Source organism: Bubalus bubalis, chromosome X (assembly GCF_019923935.1).
Source record: "Bubalus bubalis isolate 160015118507 breed Murrah chromosome X, NDDB_SH_1, whole genome shotgun sequence".
In the NCBI taxonomy this organism is placed as follows: Eukaryota; Metazoa; Chordata; class Mammalia; order Artiodactyla; family Bovidae; genus Bubalus; species Bubalus bubalis.
The window spans coordinates 88,244,046-88,260,526 of NC_059181.1; the positions used below are offsets into that span (position 1 = coordinate 88,244,046).

The following is a 16,481-nucleotide window of genomic DNA, read 5'->3' on the forward strand; positions in this document are numbered from 1 at the left end:
GAAGGCTATGGAGAGAAGAGGGAATGGGGGGAGAGCCCAGTGCTTTGCTACATCACAGGTTGTCCGGCACTCTGTCAAGTAAGGACAAACCTCAGGGATGACCAGGTGTTATGTCAGGGAGGTGACTAAGGTGGGGCTCAAGAGGTAGGGAGAGGGAGAGTGGAGGGAGGAGGGGAGAGATGAGAGAGATATAGGGGCGTAGAGACAAGGCAGAGGGTGACCTTATGTTGGTTGACTTATCAGGGAAGTTGGTGCATATGGCATTTTTGTCTGCACACATCCCTCCTGGTTCCAGCTGCTGACCCTTGTCCATCTGCCCTTCAGCCTTCACCTGGAATTATGGGTAAAACCCACATCTAACAGATATCTCTGCATCCACACCCTTCCTTTCCCTACAAATCCACTTCCCCTTATCTGTTACCACCCCATGAACCCTCCTACCTTCCTTTCAATGGAGGATCTGGGTGCCCCACCTCACCTCAGTGTTGGAGATGTTCAAGTTCTGGGTGTTGGAAGCATTCCCCATAATGGTGGACAGGCCATCCAGCAGGTAGGGTTTATTGTTGCTCAGGTCCAAGGACGAAAACTATGATGAGGAAAGAGAGTGAGGACCCCAAAGGGAATACCTGAGACATATTTGCCTGTTCTACCTAATCTCTCCCTTCCTCACTATTGGTCCCAACATTGGGCCTTGGTCCTCACCATGGGCCTGATCCCTGGATGGATGTGTATGGAAGCAGCCATGCCATTTCTACAGTTTTGTGTCATTCCAATATCACAGGTCATCAAATCTCCAGGAAGCCAGGATGAGGGATACAGAGACTGAGAAGGTCCCAGCTGGAACACCTCCAGCACCAACCCCTCCCCATGATACCATCTCTGAGGGCTCTACCCAGACAGACCCTCTACCCTCACCTGCCCTACAATTACTGCTGTAGCCATACCAGGGCCAAAGCGGAGTCTCTGGATGTCAAGAGATTGCTGGCAGGCATCCTATGGTTTGTTCATGGTCAGCTGCAGGGTTAGGGATGGGGTTCAGTGGTTCTGAGTCTGAGGGTGAGTGGGGAGGAGCAGTGGGTCTGGCTGTGAGTGCACAGTTTATGCTGAGTCTGCATTACCTTTATCTGCTCCACCTTTTCAGACGTCAGCGCCTTCTGCACAGACTGGGGTGACTTACAGGGTTCAACCAAGATAAATATCTGTAGAGAACACAAGAGGGGCTGGGTAAGCTCCAGGAAATCTGTACATGGGATCAAGCAAGACCATGCCCCTCCCCTGTCCTCTTGTCCCTAGTCAGGCCTGATCACGCCCTTGACACACACCTTTTCATTAACCTCATTGAAAATCTTGCCATTGACATTCTTCAATGCACAGGCAATGTTGGCATTCTCTACAAAGAACTGGGCCTGCATTTTCTCATAGTGAAACTGTAGGGAGAGTGACAGGAGAAGCAGAACATGAGACTAGTGCCATTTCCCTTCTGGGCCCGCAATCTACCCCATTTCGTCTCATCATCTCCATGTCCTGTCTTACTTCGAATGCAGTGAAGGGGACACTGCTTTGCTTCTGAATCAAATTTAGCAGCCACTTCTCATCATATTTTATACCAAAGGGAATCTAAGAGCCAAAAAACAAATGGGAAAGAGAATGGATACAAAGAAATCTATGGTTAACATAAGACCCAACTGTGTCTTGATTTAGGACCTTTTCTTCAGGCTTTAAATTATTTTTAAAGATAGGACAGTATCTATTATCTTAACTTTTTTTTTTTTTTACCAGACATGGATTTTATATATAACTTTCTTTTCATTCAAACACTCTTCCTGAATAGTTGACTTAATATGTTTCACATGTACTTCCTTTTATAAATTTCCAAGAGATCCATAGGAGGTAGACTTGGCCTGTCACTCTGACACAGACTCCAGAGACTCAACCTCTTCCCACACTCAGCTTGAGCCAAACACGTGATCTGGTATTGAGTGCTCCATCTCCCTGGCAGTAGGTTTCCTCCTTTGCTTTTAGTCAACCTCTCCCATACTCCTCCTTGCAGGCAATCAGTTTCCTTTCTATTGCTTCTCTGAACTCACCCTTAGATGATCTAGGAAGATAGCTCCTAGTAAGAACAAGACTGATTACCAACACCACTGCCCCAGAAAAGTTCCCAGCATCTCTACACAAATCCAACATGACTCTGTCTCCATTTAGCCAAGATACTCACTATGATCTTGAACCAGCTCCCAAAGGTCTCATCCTGTCTGTTTCTCCCCATTCTTTTTTCTGGAGGCTTTTGTTTTGTCTCCATATAAATATGCATTTGGTCTTGTTTCTGAAAACTACTTCTCCGATGATGGGATGGAAGTTCACAGGAAGCACTGTGGGGAAGTGGAGAGAAGAAAGTGGTCCATATAGGCTTGGAAAGTCTTCTCTACATTTTCCCACATGATACCAGAGCTACAATGATGATTGCTCAAGCATTAATCTCATCCCATCATTCCTCAATCTTCCAGGTTGGATAGAAAAATGGCAGGTTTAACTACAAGGTTTTGTTGTTCACTGGTTGGTACATGTCAGCCTTGGTGACTGGTCACTTACTATCTTGCTTGGATGTCCATACAAGCATCACTTTCTTCTGAATCTCTATCTTGTTGCTGCTGGGAAATGACCTGTTCAGACCAATAGATGTATTGCCTTCGGTAAACACCCCAGCTTGGTGCTCTTCTTTGTAAAGGGTTCACTTTATCGGTCTGCTCTAAAATTGACAACAACATATCAGTGGTCCCAGTAACAGAAGAAGTCCTCAGTAAACATCATGGCTAAAGAAAAATTATCACTGACTTTATGATAAACAGCAATGCATCTCATGCTAAAAAAAAAAAAAAAGCTGGAAGACTTCACTCTGGCTCCACTTTTCAGGAAATGAGAGGTAGGGAGCAGTCACAACCAAGAAGAAAACAGGCACTGAGGAAAGGGTCTGGATCTAGAGTGTAGTCTGTAATGTTAGACTTCGCTCTACTTGGTTCAGGCTAAGTGACCTGGGACAAGTGGCATTTCATCCCCAAGTCTCAGTTCTCTGCTCTGCTCTGGGAGGACATTAAAACATACCCTTAAATCTACCATGGTGTGATGATTCAAAGGTCAGAAGTGATCTGCCTCCCTGAAGGAAGAATTAGAGAAATGAATGATAAGTCTGATGAAAAGATCCAGAATTGAGTCTGGAGAGATATAATATGGAGAATATCAAAAGAGAGGTGTAGAGAATTACAGGTGATGCAAGGAGTATACCTAACACACAGTTAATGTGAGTGCCAGAGAGGAGGAGAGGAAGAGAGTGGAGAAATGGTAGCTGATGAGAATTTGGTTGACAAGTCTCCAAAAGTAGCAAGATATCAACAGAAGATAATAATATTAATCGGATTAAAAGTATTTTTTAAGGAAAAAAATTTTTAAAAGAAACTACGTTCATGTCATCATCATGCAACAAAAACTCAGAAAATTTGTGGTCAAAAGATTCAAACTAAAAGAAAATTTATATGTTGTTCTTCAGGCAGAAGAAATAACTTCCCAGGTGGAGTCACATAGGTACAGGAAAGAAAGCCTAATGCCATTTGTGAATGTGTGAGTAACTTTAAATGAGTACTGACTATATAACACAATGATACTAATTTCTTCCGGGAATTTAAATGTAGGGAGAATGAAAACGTGTGACAATATGTTTGGAGGGAGTATACAGAATCAAAGGGTCTCAAGGTCCCATACTTCTCCCAGCAGTTTTAAAGAACTAATTAGCTAATATTAGACTATGAAATGGCAAAAATATCCATTGTAATCTGAAGGGTAATTACTACAAGAATGGCAAAAGAATGTTTAACAATCTAGCCACATGCGGTAACAATTTTCATAGTGATAAAATATTAATCATTTCAAAGGAATTTAGAAGAGGAAAATACATATGTATATATACATTAATACAACATATGTAAACCAAATTACATCTTTTTTTACATTAAAAGATTCAGACTAAATATTACTAAAAAAAAAAAAGCAAAACAACAATCAAACAAAAGGCTGTTATCAGATGAGAGAAGAAACCTTCCATCAAATACTTTTGAAAAAAGACACATGCAAAATTTAATCATCTAGAAAATTTGAAAATAAAAAATGGCAAAATGTATACCTTCTCCACATGAACCTACAGAAAGCTGGTATAACCATATTATACCAAAAGAAAATGTAGACTTTAAGAAAAAGAAAACATTACAAAAGAAAGAGAGAAATTTTCTTATGCTAACAGAGGCAATGCTGTAAGAAGATATTAACACAAAATTCTAAATGCATGCCTTAAATCAAAGCCAAAATATTGAAAACTAGTACTGACAGAAATAGAGAATGGACAAAACAAAAGTCACAGTGGGAAACTTTAAAACAGCTCATCTAGTGATGGATGAAGTGGCAAATTAAGGGAAAAAAAAACAAAATTAAGCTAGAGGGTTAAGATTTTTAAATATGACAAATATATTAACAAATTAATTTAATTGATATAGACCCACCCACATACATAGGAACTCTGATGGAACGTTGTAGAATCAATCATATGCTGGAAAATAAAGCAAGCTTCAAGAAGTGTCTATGGACTAATACAATTTACCCTGGCTAGTTAATAGAAGATTCTATTAGAAGATTCTATCCTTCTAATAGAAGTAGTAATGGTGGATTTTCTTACTCTTCCACCTCTATTATTAATCCAAAGAATGGTAGTTTCTACGAACCCCACCCCTCACCTAGGTTACCATCGCCCCCCTCTCCAAGCCCTAAGCTACATGACTCAGGCTTTTTCCTTAAACAGGGAAAAAATATCCATACGTTGGGATATTTTCCATGTGGAATGAAGATGGGTGTCCGAGCCCATGTGACCCATTTCCTCAGAGTGGAAATTAATCAGCCTTGGCCCTGTCCCTGCTTTCTCTATAGGAGGGTCAGCTGGTTGGGGCCCTGTGGGTTGGAATGGGGTAGGGAACCCAGAAATCTTCCTGCTTTGTGAGGATCTGAAGAGAAGGTCTCATGCAGACCAACTCACCCATGGGATGGCCTGAAAGCAGAGATCTGTCACCACTGTCCTCACAGGCTGCTCTAGAAGGGACTGTGTGGGTCTGGAGCTGGAGGTTTGGAGAATATCAAGGAACGCTGGCAAGCAAGGAGACAGCAGGCTCCAAACTCTCAGGGTCATGAAAGATGGAGTCCTTACAGGAAGTCTCTTCCCCAAGGGCATAAAGGAGGAGAGCCCTGGGAGTCAGAGGAGACTTAACTTCCTGTAATTACTGCCCTCTGAGTTTGCTGCTAGCCTAACATCCAGGGAACTCTTTCCAACAGTACCACCCCTTCAGAGGAGGCCAACTAGAATCAGGACGCTTAGGGGATCTTGATACTTGTAGCTACAAACACAGAGAACTCTCTATGCCAGATTCTGCATCAGCTACATTACATTGTGTTCCTTCATTCTGCAGACCCAGAGAACTGGGAGGGCCAGCAGTAGGAAACGTTCTATCCTTTGCTACATTGCATCTGTTCTTCCCTGTATTCCTCACAAGGGGAGTCTGATACCAAAATCATCAACTTTCCGAGGTTGCTGAGGCTTACTGAGGTGCTATACTTGTCTAGGGTCATTCAGATGCTACTGGGAGAAACAGGCCAGAATTGAGCTCCATGGAATGTAAGATGACGTCTTGAAGCATAGCTTTACTAAATACTTGGTGCAATATAGGGGGTTCTCTGAAGTTTATGCAAAGTACCTGACCATTCTAAAAATAATCAAATGGCTAAAATTAAATCTAACACATTCCAGAGGATCATATGAAAACAACAATAACAACAAACAAACAAAAAAACCTTGAAAGTATAAAGAAAATACCAAACAGAGTTTGATGGGTCCCTGTAATGACAGTAGGGGAAAAAAAGCTAAACCATATCCTTTTCTTTAAAAATATATAATCAATGTAGGCAAATATCCCCTAATGCAGTCGTCCCCAACCCCTGGGCCACGGAAAGATACCAGTCCCAGGCCTGCTAAGAACAGGACCTCACAGTAGGAGGTGAGCAGAGGACTGGCAAGCAAGCAAGAAAAGACTCATCTGCACCTCCCCACCACTAGGTTTACTGTCTGAACCATCCCACCTCCCCTTAGAGCCACAACTGTAGCTCTGAAATCTTCAACTCAGATGGGTTTCTAAAGAGAGAAGGAGGGAGAAGCCTGGGCTCCAGTTCATGAACCAGAACTTTCTGGAAATTGTAATATCTTCTGGAATTTTCCAATATTTTCCCCTCCCAGATCTCTATGCCCTGAAAGAAGAATTCTAGGGCCGAGAGAGGTGAAGAAACCCTCACAAGACGGTGTGAACATCTGAGGTGAGGGAAATGTAAGGCAGAAATGCCTACGAATACATAGATACACTGTCAAGTGAAAAGATGAAAATTTGGACTTTTTATGAAACATTATCATATGAATATTTTTCTAACACGTAAATATATGAACTTTTCTGTCAATTAGTTTTTATTTTCAAGTGTTCCTTTTGACAAATTAGCCTAGTCATAAAATTTGAAACATTAAAAATATATTCTTAGAAACTCACATGATTCTGTACCTTACACCTACATGATCCCTTCACTATGACTCACAGATACCCAAGACATCCAATGTAAAAGGATTGGTGCACATTTTCCTGAACTGTTTCTCTTCTAGTACTGTGTGTTTTGTGTATATGTGTTTTCACAAGGTGGGGGTGGGGTGGGGTGGGGTGGGGGTGTGATAAGTCACTCAGTTCATATTAATGTAATCTAAGTTACTTTTCATTCCAATCCCAAAGAAAGGCAATGCCAAAGAATGCTCAAACTACTGCACAATTGCACTCATCTCACATGCTAGTAAAGTGATGCTTAAAATTCTTCAAGCCAGGCTTCAGCAATACGTGAACTGTGAACTTCCAGATGTTCAAGCTGGTTTTAGAAAAGGCAGAGGAACCAGAGATCAAATTGCCAACATCCGCTGGATCACCCAAAAAGCAAGAGAGTTCCAGAAAAACATCTATTTCTGCTTTATTGACTATGCCAAAGCTTTTGACTGTGTGGATCATAACAAACTGTGGAAAATTGTCAAAGAGATAGGAATACCAGACCACCCGACCTTCCTCTTGAGAAACCTGTATGCAGGTCAGGAAGCAACAGCTAGAACTGGACATGGAACAACAGACTGGTTCCAAATAGGAAAAGGAGTATGTCAAGGCTGTATATTGTCACCCTGCTTATTTAACTTATATGCAGAGTATATCATAAGAAACAATGGCCTGGAGGAAGCACAAGCTGGAATCAAGATTGCCGGGAGAAACATCAATAACCTCAGATATGCAGATGACATCACCCTTATGGCAGAAAGTGAAGAAGAACTAAAGAGCCTCTTGATGAAAGTGAAAGTGGAGACTGAAAAAGTTGGCTTGAAGCTCAACATTCAGAAAACTAAGATCATGGCATCCAGTCTCATCACTTCAAGCCAAATAGATGGGGAAACAGTGGCTGACTTTATTTTGGGGGGCTCCAAAATCCTGGAAGATGGTGATTTCAGCCATGAAATTAAAAGATGCTTACTCCTTGGAAGGAAAGTTATGACCAACCTAGACAGCATATTAAAAAGCAGAGACATTACTTTGTCAACAAAGGTCCGTCTAGTCAAGGCTGTGGTTTTTCCAGTGGTAATGTATAGATGTGAGAGTTGGACTGTAAAGAAGGCTGAGCGCCAAAGAATTGATGCTTTTGAACTGTGGTGTTGGAGAAGACTCTTGAGAGTCCCTTGGACTGCAAGGAGATCCAACCAGTCCATCCTAAAGGAGATCAGTGCCGGTTGTTCATTGGAAGGACTGATGTTGAGGCTGAAACTCCAATACATTGGTCACCTGAGGCGAAGAGCTGACTCATTTGAGAAGACCCTGATGCTGGGAAAGCTTGAGGGCAGGAGGAGAAGGGGACGACAGAGGATGAGATGGTTGGATGGCATCACCAACTCAATAGACATGCGTTTTGTTGATCACATCATCATGATTATCTTGGTCATGAATATCTTTTTTGTACAGTTCTTCTGTGTATTCTTGCCACCTCTTCTTAATATCTTCTGCTTCTGTTAGGTCCATACCATTTCTGTACTTTATTGTGCCCATCTTTGCATGAAATGTTCCCTTGGCATCTCTAATTTTCTGGAAGAGATCTCTAGTCTTTTCCATTCTGCTGTTTTCCTCTATTTCTTTGCATTGATCGCTGAGGAAGGCTTTCTTATCTCTTCTTGCTATTCTTTGGAACTCTGCATTCAGATGCTTATATCTTTCCTTTTCTCCTTTGCTTTTCGCTTCTCTTCTTTTCACAGCTATTTGTAAGGCCTCCCCAGACAGCCATTTTGCTTTTTTGCATTTCTTTTCCATGGGGATGGTCTTGATCCTTGTCTCCTGTACATTGTCACGAGCCGCAGTTCATCAGGCACTCTATCTATCAGATCTAGGCCCTTAAATCTATTTCTCACTTCCACTGTATAATCATAAGGGATTTGATTTAGGTCATACCTGAATGGTCTAGTGGTTTTCCCTACTTTCTTCAATTTAAGTCTGAATTTGGCAACAAGGAGTTCATGATCTGAGCCACAGTCAGCTCCTGGTCTTGTTTTTGCTGACTGTATAAAGCTTCTCCATTTTTGGCTGCAAAGAATATAATCAATCTGATTTTGGTGTTGACCATCTGGTGATGTCCATGTGTAGAGTCTTCTCTAGTGTTGTTGGAAGAGGGTGCTTGCTATGACCAGTGTGTTACCTTGGCAAAACTCTATTACTCTTTGCCCTGCTTCATTCTGTATTCCAAGGCCAAATTTGCCTGTTACTGCAGGTGTTTCTTGACTTCCTATTTTTGCATTCCAGTCCCCTATAATGAAAAGGACATCTTTTTTGGGTGTTAGTTCTAAAAGTTCTTGTAAGTCTTCATAGAACCGTTCAACTTCAGCTTCTTCAGCATTACTGGTTGGGGCATAGACTTGGATTACTGTGATATTGAATGGTTTGCCTTGGAAATGAACAGAGATCATTTTGTCGTTTTTGAGATTGCATCCAAGTACTGCATGTGGAACTCTTTTGTTGACCATGATGGCTACTCCATTTCTTCTAAGGGATTCCTGCCCGCAGTGGTAGATATAATGGTCATCTGAGTTAAATTCACCCATTCCAGTCCATTTGAGTTCGCTGATTCCTAGAATGTCAAAGTTCACTTTTGCCATCTCCTGTTTGACCACTTCCAATTTGCCTTGATTCACGGACCTAGCATTCCAGGTTCCTATGCAATATGGCTCTTTACAGCATCGGACCTTGCTTCTATCAGCAGTCACATCCACAGCTGGGTATTCTTTTTGCTTTGGCTCCATCCCTTCATTCTTTCTGGAGTTATTTCTCCACTGATCTCCAGTAGCATATTGGGCACTTACCGACCTGGGGAGTTCCTCTTTCAGTATCCTATCATTTTACCTTTTCATACTGTTCATGGGGTTCTCAAGGCAAGAATACTGAAGTGGTTTGCCATTCCCTTCTCCAGTGGACCACATTCTGTCAGATCTCTCCACCATGACCCACCCATCTTGGGTTGCTCCACGGGCATGGCTCAGTTTCATTGCATTAGACAAGGCTGTGGTCCATGTGATTATATTGACTAGCTTGCTGTGATTATGGTTTCAGTGTGTCTGCCCTCTGATGCCTCTCGCAATACCTACCATCTTACTTGGGTTTCTCTTACCTTGGATGAGGGTTATCTCCTCACCGCTGCCCCTCCTGACCTTGAACGTGGAGTAGCTCCTCTTGGCTCTCCTGCGCCCACACAGTCACCACTCCTTGGACGTGGGGAAACAGTGGCTGACTTTATTTTTCTGGGCTCCAAAATCACTGCAGATGGTGATTGCAGCCATGAAATTAAAAGACGCTTACTCCTTGGAAGGAAAGTTACGACCAAACTAGACAGCATATTAAAAAGCAGAGATATTACTTTGTCAACAAAGGTCCGTCTAGTCAAGGCTATGGTTTTTCCAGTGGTCCTGTATGGATGTGAGCTTTGGACTATAAAGAAAGCTGAACACCGAAGAATTGATGCTTTTGAACTGTGGTGTTGGAGAAGACTCTTGAGAGTCCCTTGGACTGCAAGGAGATCCAACCAGTTCATCCTAAAGGAGATCAGTCCCGGGTGTTCATTGGAAGGACTGATGTTGAGGCTGAAGCTCCAATATATCGGCCACCTGAGGCGAAGAGCTGACTCATTTGAAAAGACCCTGATGCTGGGAAAGATCGAGGGCAGGAGGAGAAGGGGACGACAGAGAATGAGATAGTTGGATGGCATCACCGACTCGATGGACATGGGTTTGGGTGGACTCTGGGAGTTGGTGATGGACAGGGAGGCCTGGCGCGCTGCACTTCATGGCGTTGCAAGGAGTCAGACATGACTGAGCGACTGAACTGAACTGAATTGAAGGTACAAAAAATAAATTAAAATAAAATTTTCATTTATATAAATATTTATATGCAAAATCATTGTTTTGTTTATTATGATATCTTCAGATTTTCATTTCCTCAACTAATGGTTTGATATCTTTCCAGATCTTGATTGAAGAGCACTTGCTTTTTAGCTGAGTTGAATTATTTGCAGTCATCTTTTGTCCTTTTCTCTGCTGATTAACAGAAATCCTATTTGTTCTTTCATGTAAGCACAAAATCTGTAATATCCTTTGAAATGTTGTCTTCCATCTTTTCAATTTTTAAATTATTTTCTCCTGTGCCAGCAAAGAAATTGCTGTAATTTTCATGGATTTTCTAAATTTAAATATAGCACAGCGATGACTGAAAAAATAAGTAATACATAGAGTTGCATCAAATACAGGTCCACTGGGAATTCTAGATTCAAACCTTGAAGGCCTCAGAGTAAAATGGAAAAGAGCTTTAGATCATATAATATTTGAATACGTGTTTGCTTATAGGAGATGCCATGTAAAGTGCTTCTGGCCTAAAATAATTCTATAAATGATCATTTCCTTTCCTCCGTAGAAGTTAATTTCCTCTGCTTCGACCTGAGCCCCACACAAATCCCTCAGGACACTTCAGTCCCTGGGGCCCTGTATCGAGGGAGTGGATTTCATCTCCATCATCTTCAAGACCAAGATGTGGGGGAGAGGGTTGTTTGAGTACCCTATCAGTATATCATTGACACCAGGACAACCAAAACTAGATACGTGACACAAGAAAAGCTTTGAACTCTGTTACAAACTTTATTAGAGCTATTGAAGAGAAGTTAGGAAAAAAGGCTGAAACTCTTCCAAACGACAAAGTCACATATAAAGGAAATCGAATTATTGGCAAATTATTTACAATATATTTTAGACCAGATGTTTTATATTATATAATATAAATAAATCTTATTAGTAAAAGTGGGTCATTCAGAGTTATGAAAAAAATTTGGATGAGAACCATGAATCACAAACATATAAAGATTAAACAAAACAAGATTACAAAAACAAGTCTATATGCAAGTACATATGAGTGCACATATATTACCATATGCATATATACATAAACATACATCTATATATATGAAAAACAATATATATACACACTGTGAGCAAAAATTGGAAGAGAAGATATGTCCATGTAAAAAATATTTATATAATACTGTACACAGAGAAATGTATTTGGGGAACATAAGCTAAATTATCAAGAATATACTTCTTGTGATGAAAAAGATTAAAAATATATAAAAATATTTTCTCTGACATACACATTTTTGAATTTCATTAGTTTTGAAAAGATATATATTCATTTTAAATCAGAAAAATAAAAAATGTAAATTGCTCAGTCGCATCCAATGCTTTGTGACCCCATGGACTGCAGCATGCCAGATTTCTTTGTCTTTCACCATCTCCTGGAGTTTGCTCAAACTCATGTCCATTGAGTCGGTGATGTCATCAAAACATCTCGTTCTTTGTCATCCCCTTTTCCTCCTGCATTCAGTCTTTCCCAGCATCAGGGTCTTTTCCAATGAGTCCACTTTTCCCATCAGGTAGCCAAAGTATTGGAGCTTCAGCTTCAGCATCAGACCTTCCAATGAATATGCAAGGTTGATTTCCGTTAGCATTTACTGGTTTGATCTCCTTCCTGTGCAAGGGACTCTCAAGAGTCTTCTCCAACACCACAGCTCAAAAGCATCAATTCTTCATGCTCAGTCTTCTTTACAGTCCAATTTTCACATCCATTCATGTCTACTGAGAAAACCATAGCTTTATTGGCTAAGTAATATCTCTACTTTTTCATATGCTCTGTAGGTTTGTCATAGCTTTTTCTGCAAGGAGCAAGTGTATTTTAATTTCATGGCTGCAGCCAATTTCTGCAGTGATTTTCCAGCCCAAGAAAATAAAGTTTGTCACTGATGGAGACCCTCCACCTTTTCCTTCTCTGTGGTGTTCACTGCTTGGCTAACTGGGTGGTTAAACACATGATCTTGCCTTCATTTCAAGAGAGTTTATTTGGGAGGAACAGAGCAATGTGTGTTCTGAAACTACTTTCAACTCAAGACCTTTGTTAAAGTCCTAGGAATAGGAATTTGTTCCCAACTGCTGAATATGAGGTTTGTTTAGAGATAAATTCCTTTCTCTTATACATATGTGATTTCCCTGAAGCTGCTAAATTGGGATGGTCATACAGTAGATTCATAAATGACTTCTGAGTCCAACCTATTACCAAAGTCTCTTGGCTAAGAGGTGTCCCCATTCTGATGCCGAGTCACTTTTTTAGGAAAAGGACTGGGGATTTGTATTTATACATATTGTTGTGCAATTGCCAAGTCATGTATGACTCTGCGACCTCATGGATTGCAGCATGCCAAAATTCCCTGTTCTTCACTGTCTCCTGGAGTTTGCTCAAACTCACATCCATTGAGTCAGTGGTGCCATCCAACCATCTCATCCTCTGTTGCCCCCTACTCCTCCTGCCCTTAGTCATTCCCAGCATCAGGGTCTTTTCCAATGAGTCTGCTCTTCCTATCAGGTGGCCAAAGTATTGGAGCTTCAGCTTCAGCATGAGCCCTTCCAATGAATATGCAGGGTTGATTTCCTTTAGGATGGACTGGTTGGATCTCCTTTCTGTTCAAGAGACTCTCAAGATTCTCTCCAGCACCACAATTCGAAAGCATCAATTCTTCTGTGCTCAGCTTTCTTTATGATCCAACTCTGACACCCATACTTAACTACTGGAAGAACCATAGCTTTGACTACTCTGGCCTTTGTCTGCAAAGTATGTCTCTGCTTTTTAATACACTGTCTAGATTTCTCATAGCTTTTCTTCCAAGGAGCATCTTTTAATTTCATGGCTGCAGTCACTGTCTGCAATAATTTTGGAGCAAAAGGGGGAGGGGGAAATCACCACTGTTTCTTCTTTTTCTTCATCTATGTGCCCTGAAGTGATGGGACTGGATGCCATGATCTTAGCTTTTTGAATGATGAGTTTAAACCAGCATTTTCACTCTCTTCTTTCACCTTCATCAAAAGGCTCTTTAGTTCCTCTTCACTTTCTGCCATTAACGATACCATCTTCATATCCGAGATTGTTGATATTTTTCCCATCAATCTTAATTCCAGTTTGTGATTTATCCAGCCTGGCATTTCACATACGTACTCTGTGTATAAATTAAACAAGCAGTGTGATAATTACAGCCTTGATGTGCTTCTTTCCCAACTTTGAACCAGTATGTTGTTCCATGTTTGGTTATAACTGTTGCTCTTTATGTGCATACAGGTTTCTCAGGAGACAAGTAAGGTGGTCTGGTTCTCCTGTTTCTTTAAGAATTTTCCATATTTTGTTGCGATCCACTGCTTCAAAGGCTTTAGTGTAATCAATAAATCAGAAGTAGCATGTTTCCAGGTGGTGCTAACGGTAAAGAACCCACCTGCCAATGGAGGAGACATAAGAGATGTGGATTCGATCCCTGGGGTCGGAAGATGCCCTGGAGGAGGAAATGTCAATTCACTCCAGTATTCTTGCCTGGAGAATCCCTATGGACAGAGGAGCCTGGCTGGGTACAGTTCATAGGGTAACAAAGAGTCAGATGCAACTGAAGGGACTTAGTACAGGTGCTTTTCTGGAATTCCTTGCTTTTTCTATGACCCAACAGATGTTGGTAATTTGATCTTTGACTCCTCTGTCTTTTCTAAATCCACTTGTACATTTGAAAGTTCTCAGTTCACATACTACTGAACCCTAGCTTGATGGATTTTGAGCATGACTTTGCTAGCATGTGAAATGATCTCAGTTGTACAGTAGTTTGAACATTCTTTGGCATTGCTCTTCTTTGGGATTGAAATGAGAACTGACCTTTTCCAGTCGTGTGGCCACTGCTGAGTTTTCCAAACTTGCTGACATACTGAGTGCAGCACTTTAATAGCATCATCTTTTAGGATTTTAAATAGCTTAACTGGAATCCCATAACTTTCACTAGCTTTTCATAATAATGTTTCCTAAGGTGCACTTGACTTCACACTCTAGGATGTCTGGCTTTAGGTCAGTAGCCACACCACCATGGCTATCTGATTCATTAAGATCTTTTTTGTATAGTTCTTCTGTGTATTCTTGCCACCTCTTCTTAATCTCTTCTGCTTTTGTTAAGTCCTTTCCATTTCCATCTTTTATTGTGTCCATCCTTGCACAAAATGTTCACTTGGTATCTTTATTTTCCTTAAGACATCTCTAGTCTTCCTCATTCTATTGTTTTCCTGTGCTTCTTTGCATTATTCACTCAAGGAGACTTATCCAAGACACTTTATTTTATAAAAAATGAAGCATGCCTTTAGGAAAAATAATTAAATACCCTTAAAACCCTATTATTCATGGAGAAGGGTTCTTAACAGTTGAGTATATATTTGTTTTTGAGACATTTTACTATATACATATAACTGTTCATCTTAGAGCACAGTAATCAGGTGATAGCCTACTTATCATACTATAAAACCACTTTCTTGAAGCAATATCAATATGGGCTTCCCAGGTGATACTAGTGGTAAAAGAACCCATCTGACAATGCAGGAGACATAAGAGACAGGGGTTTGATCCCTGGGTCAGGAAGATGCCTTTGAGGAGGTCATGACAACTCATTTCAGTACTCCCTCCTGGAGACTCTCATGGACAGAGGAGCCTGGCAGGCTTCAGTCCATAGCGTCGCAAAGAGTCAGACATGATATGCACCCATGTAATCATAAAAATGGGATTAGAAACACTAATGGAAAATTAGTGCTATCATGGTGTGATAATTCTAAGAATTGTTAATTATTATTGCTGACTCCCTCAGTTCCCCACACTGTTGTAAGTGCTAAACCTGTACTTGTTCATTAATTCTTCACCGCAGTCTATGAAGAGGAACTACTGTTACCCGACTTTAAACATCAGGGAAATCAAGCACATAAAGGGCATGACTGCAGCCATGAAATTAAAAGATGCTCCTTGGAAGAAAGGCTATGAGAAATCTAGACAGTGTATTAAAAAGCAGAGACATTACTTTGCTGACAAAGGTCCATCTTGTCAAAACCATAGTTTTTCCAGTAGTCATGTATGGATGTGAGAGTTGGACCATAAAGAAAGCTGAGCACAGAAGAATTGATGCTTTCAAATTGTGCTGGTGAGAATCTTGAGAGTCCCTTGAACAGAAAGAAGATCCAACCAGTCCATCCTAAAGGAAATCAACCCTGCATATTCATTGGAAGGGCTCATGCTGAAGCTGAAGCTCCAATACTTTGGCCACCTGATAGGAAGAGCAGACTCATTGGAAAAGACCCTGATGCTGGGAATGACTAAGGGCAGGAGGAGTAGGGGGCAACAGAGGATGAGATGGTTGGATGGCACCACTGACTCAATGGATGTGAGTTTGAGCAAACTCCAGGAGACAGTGAAGAACAGGGAATTTTGGCATGCTGCAGTCCATGAGGTCCCAGAGTCATATATGACTTGGCAATTACACAACAATACATATAAATACCCTAGAGAAGGAAATGGCAACCCACTCCAGTATTCTTGCCTGCAGAATCCCATGGACAGAGGAATCTGGCAGGCTTTTCTTAGGGTTGCAAGAGTCAGACCTGGCTTAGCGACTAAACCACCACCATGTATAAATACACATCCCCAGCCTTCTATAGAAAAGTGACTCAGAATCAGAATGGGAATACCTCTTAGCCAAGAGACTTAGGTAATAGGGTGGACTCATTCAGGGAAGAGGCACATTGAGGGCAGGGCTAACCAGTCACAAGACTAAATTGTGAACAGATTCTAGGTGACTGCTGAACCCAACATATAACTAGTTCACAGTGCTGCTTCTCACTTGATAAGACTCATTGTCATCAGGGCACACAACTCTTCAGAAAACCATATACAAATATAAACTCAAAATGGATT

General features: G+C 41.1%; 1 protein-coding gene across 3 annotated transcripts in view; it reads right to left on the reverse strand.

Moving 5' to 3' along the window:
* Nucleotides 1-16,481, reverse strand: part of LOC102400924 (nuclear RNA export factor 3) — a 108,243-nt gene that overhangs the window by 4,641 nt on the left and 87,121 nt on the right. For 2 of the 3 annotated variants that reach the window (XM_044937558.1, XM_044937559.1), the window contains 7 exons: nucleotides 2,593-2,749; nucleotides 2,219-2,372; nucleotides 1,534-1,617; nucleotides 1,323-1,427; nucleotides 1,119-1,199; nucleotides 479-586; nucleotides 222-331 (listed from right to left, as the gene is read on the reverse strand). In XM_044937558.1, the coding sequence (XP_044793493.1) occupies nucleotides 222-331; nucleotides 479-586; nucleotides 1,119-1,199; nucleotides 1,323-1,427; nucleotides 1,534-1,617; nucleotides 2,219-2,372; nucleotides 2,593-2,612 (662 nt within the window). In that variant the 5' untranslated portion in view covers nucleotides 2,613-2,749. Of the gene's footprint in view, nucleotides 1-221; nucleotides 332-478; nucleotides 587-1,118; nucleotides 1,200-1,322; nucleotides 1,428-1,533; nucleotides 1,618-2,218; nucleotides 2,373-2,592; nucleotides 2,750-5,074; nucleotides 5,272-16,481 lie in introns of those variants that run through there. The other variant, XM_025276555.2, reaches the window with a different exon arrangement.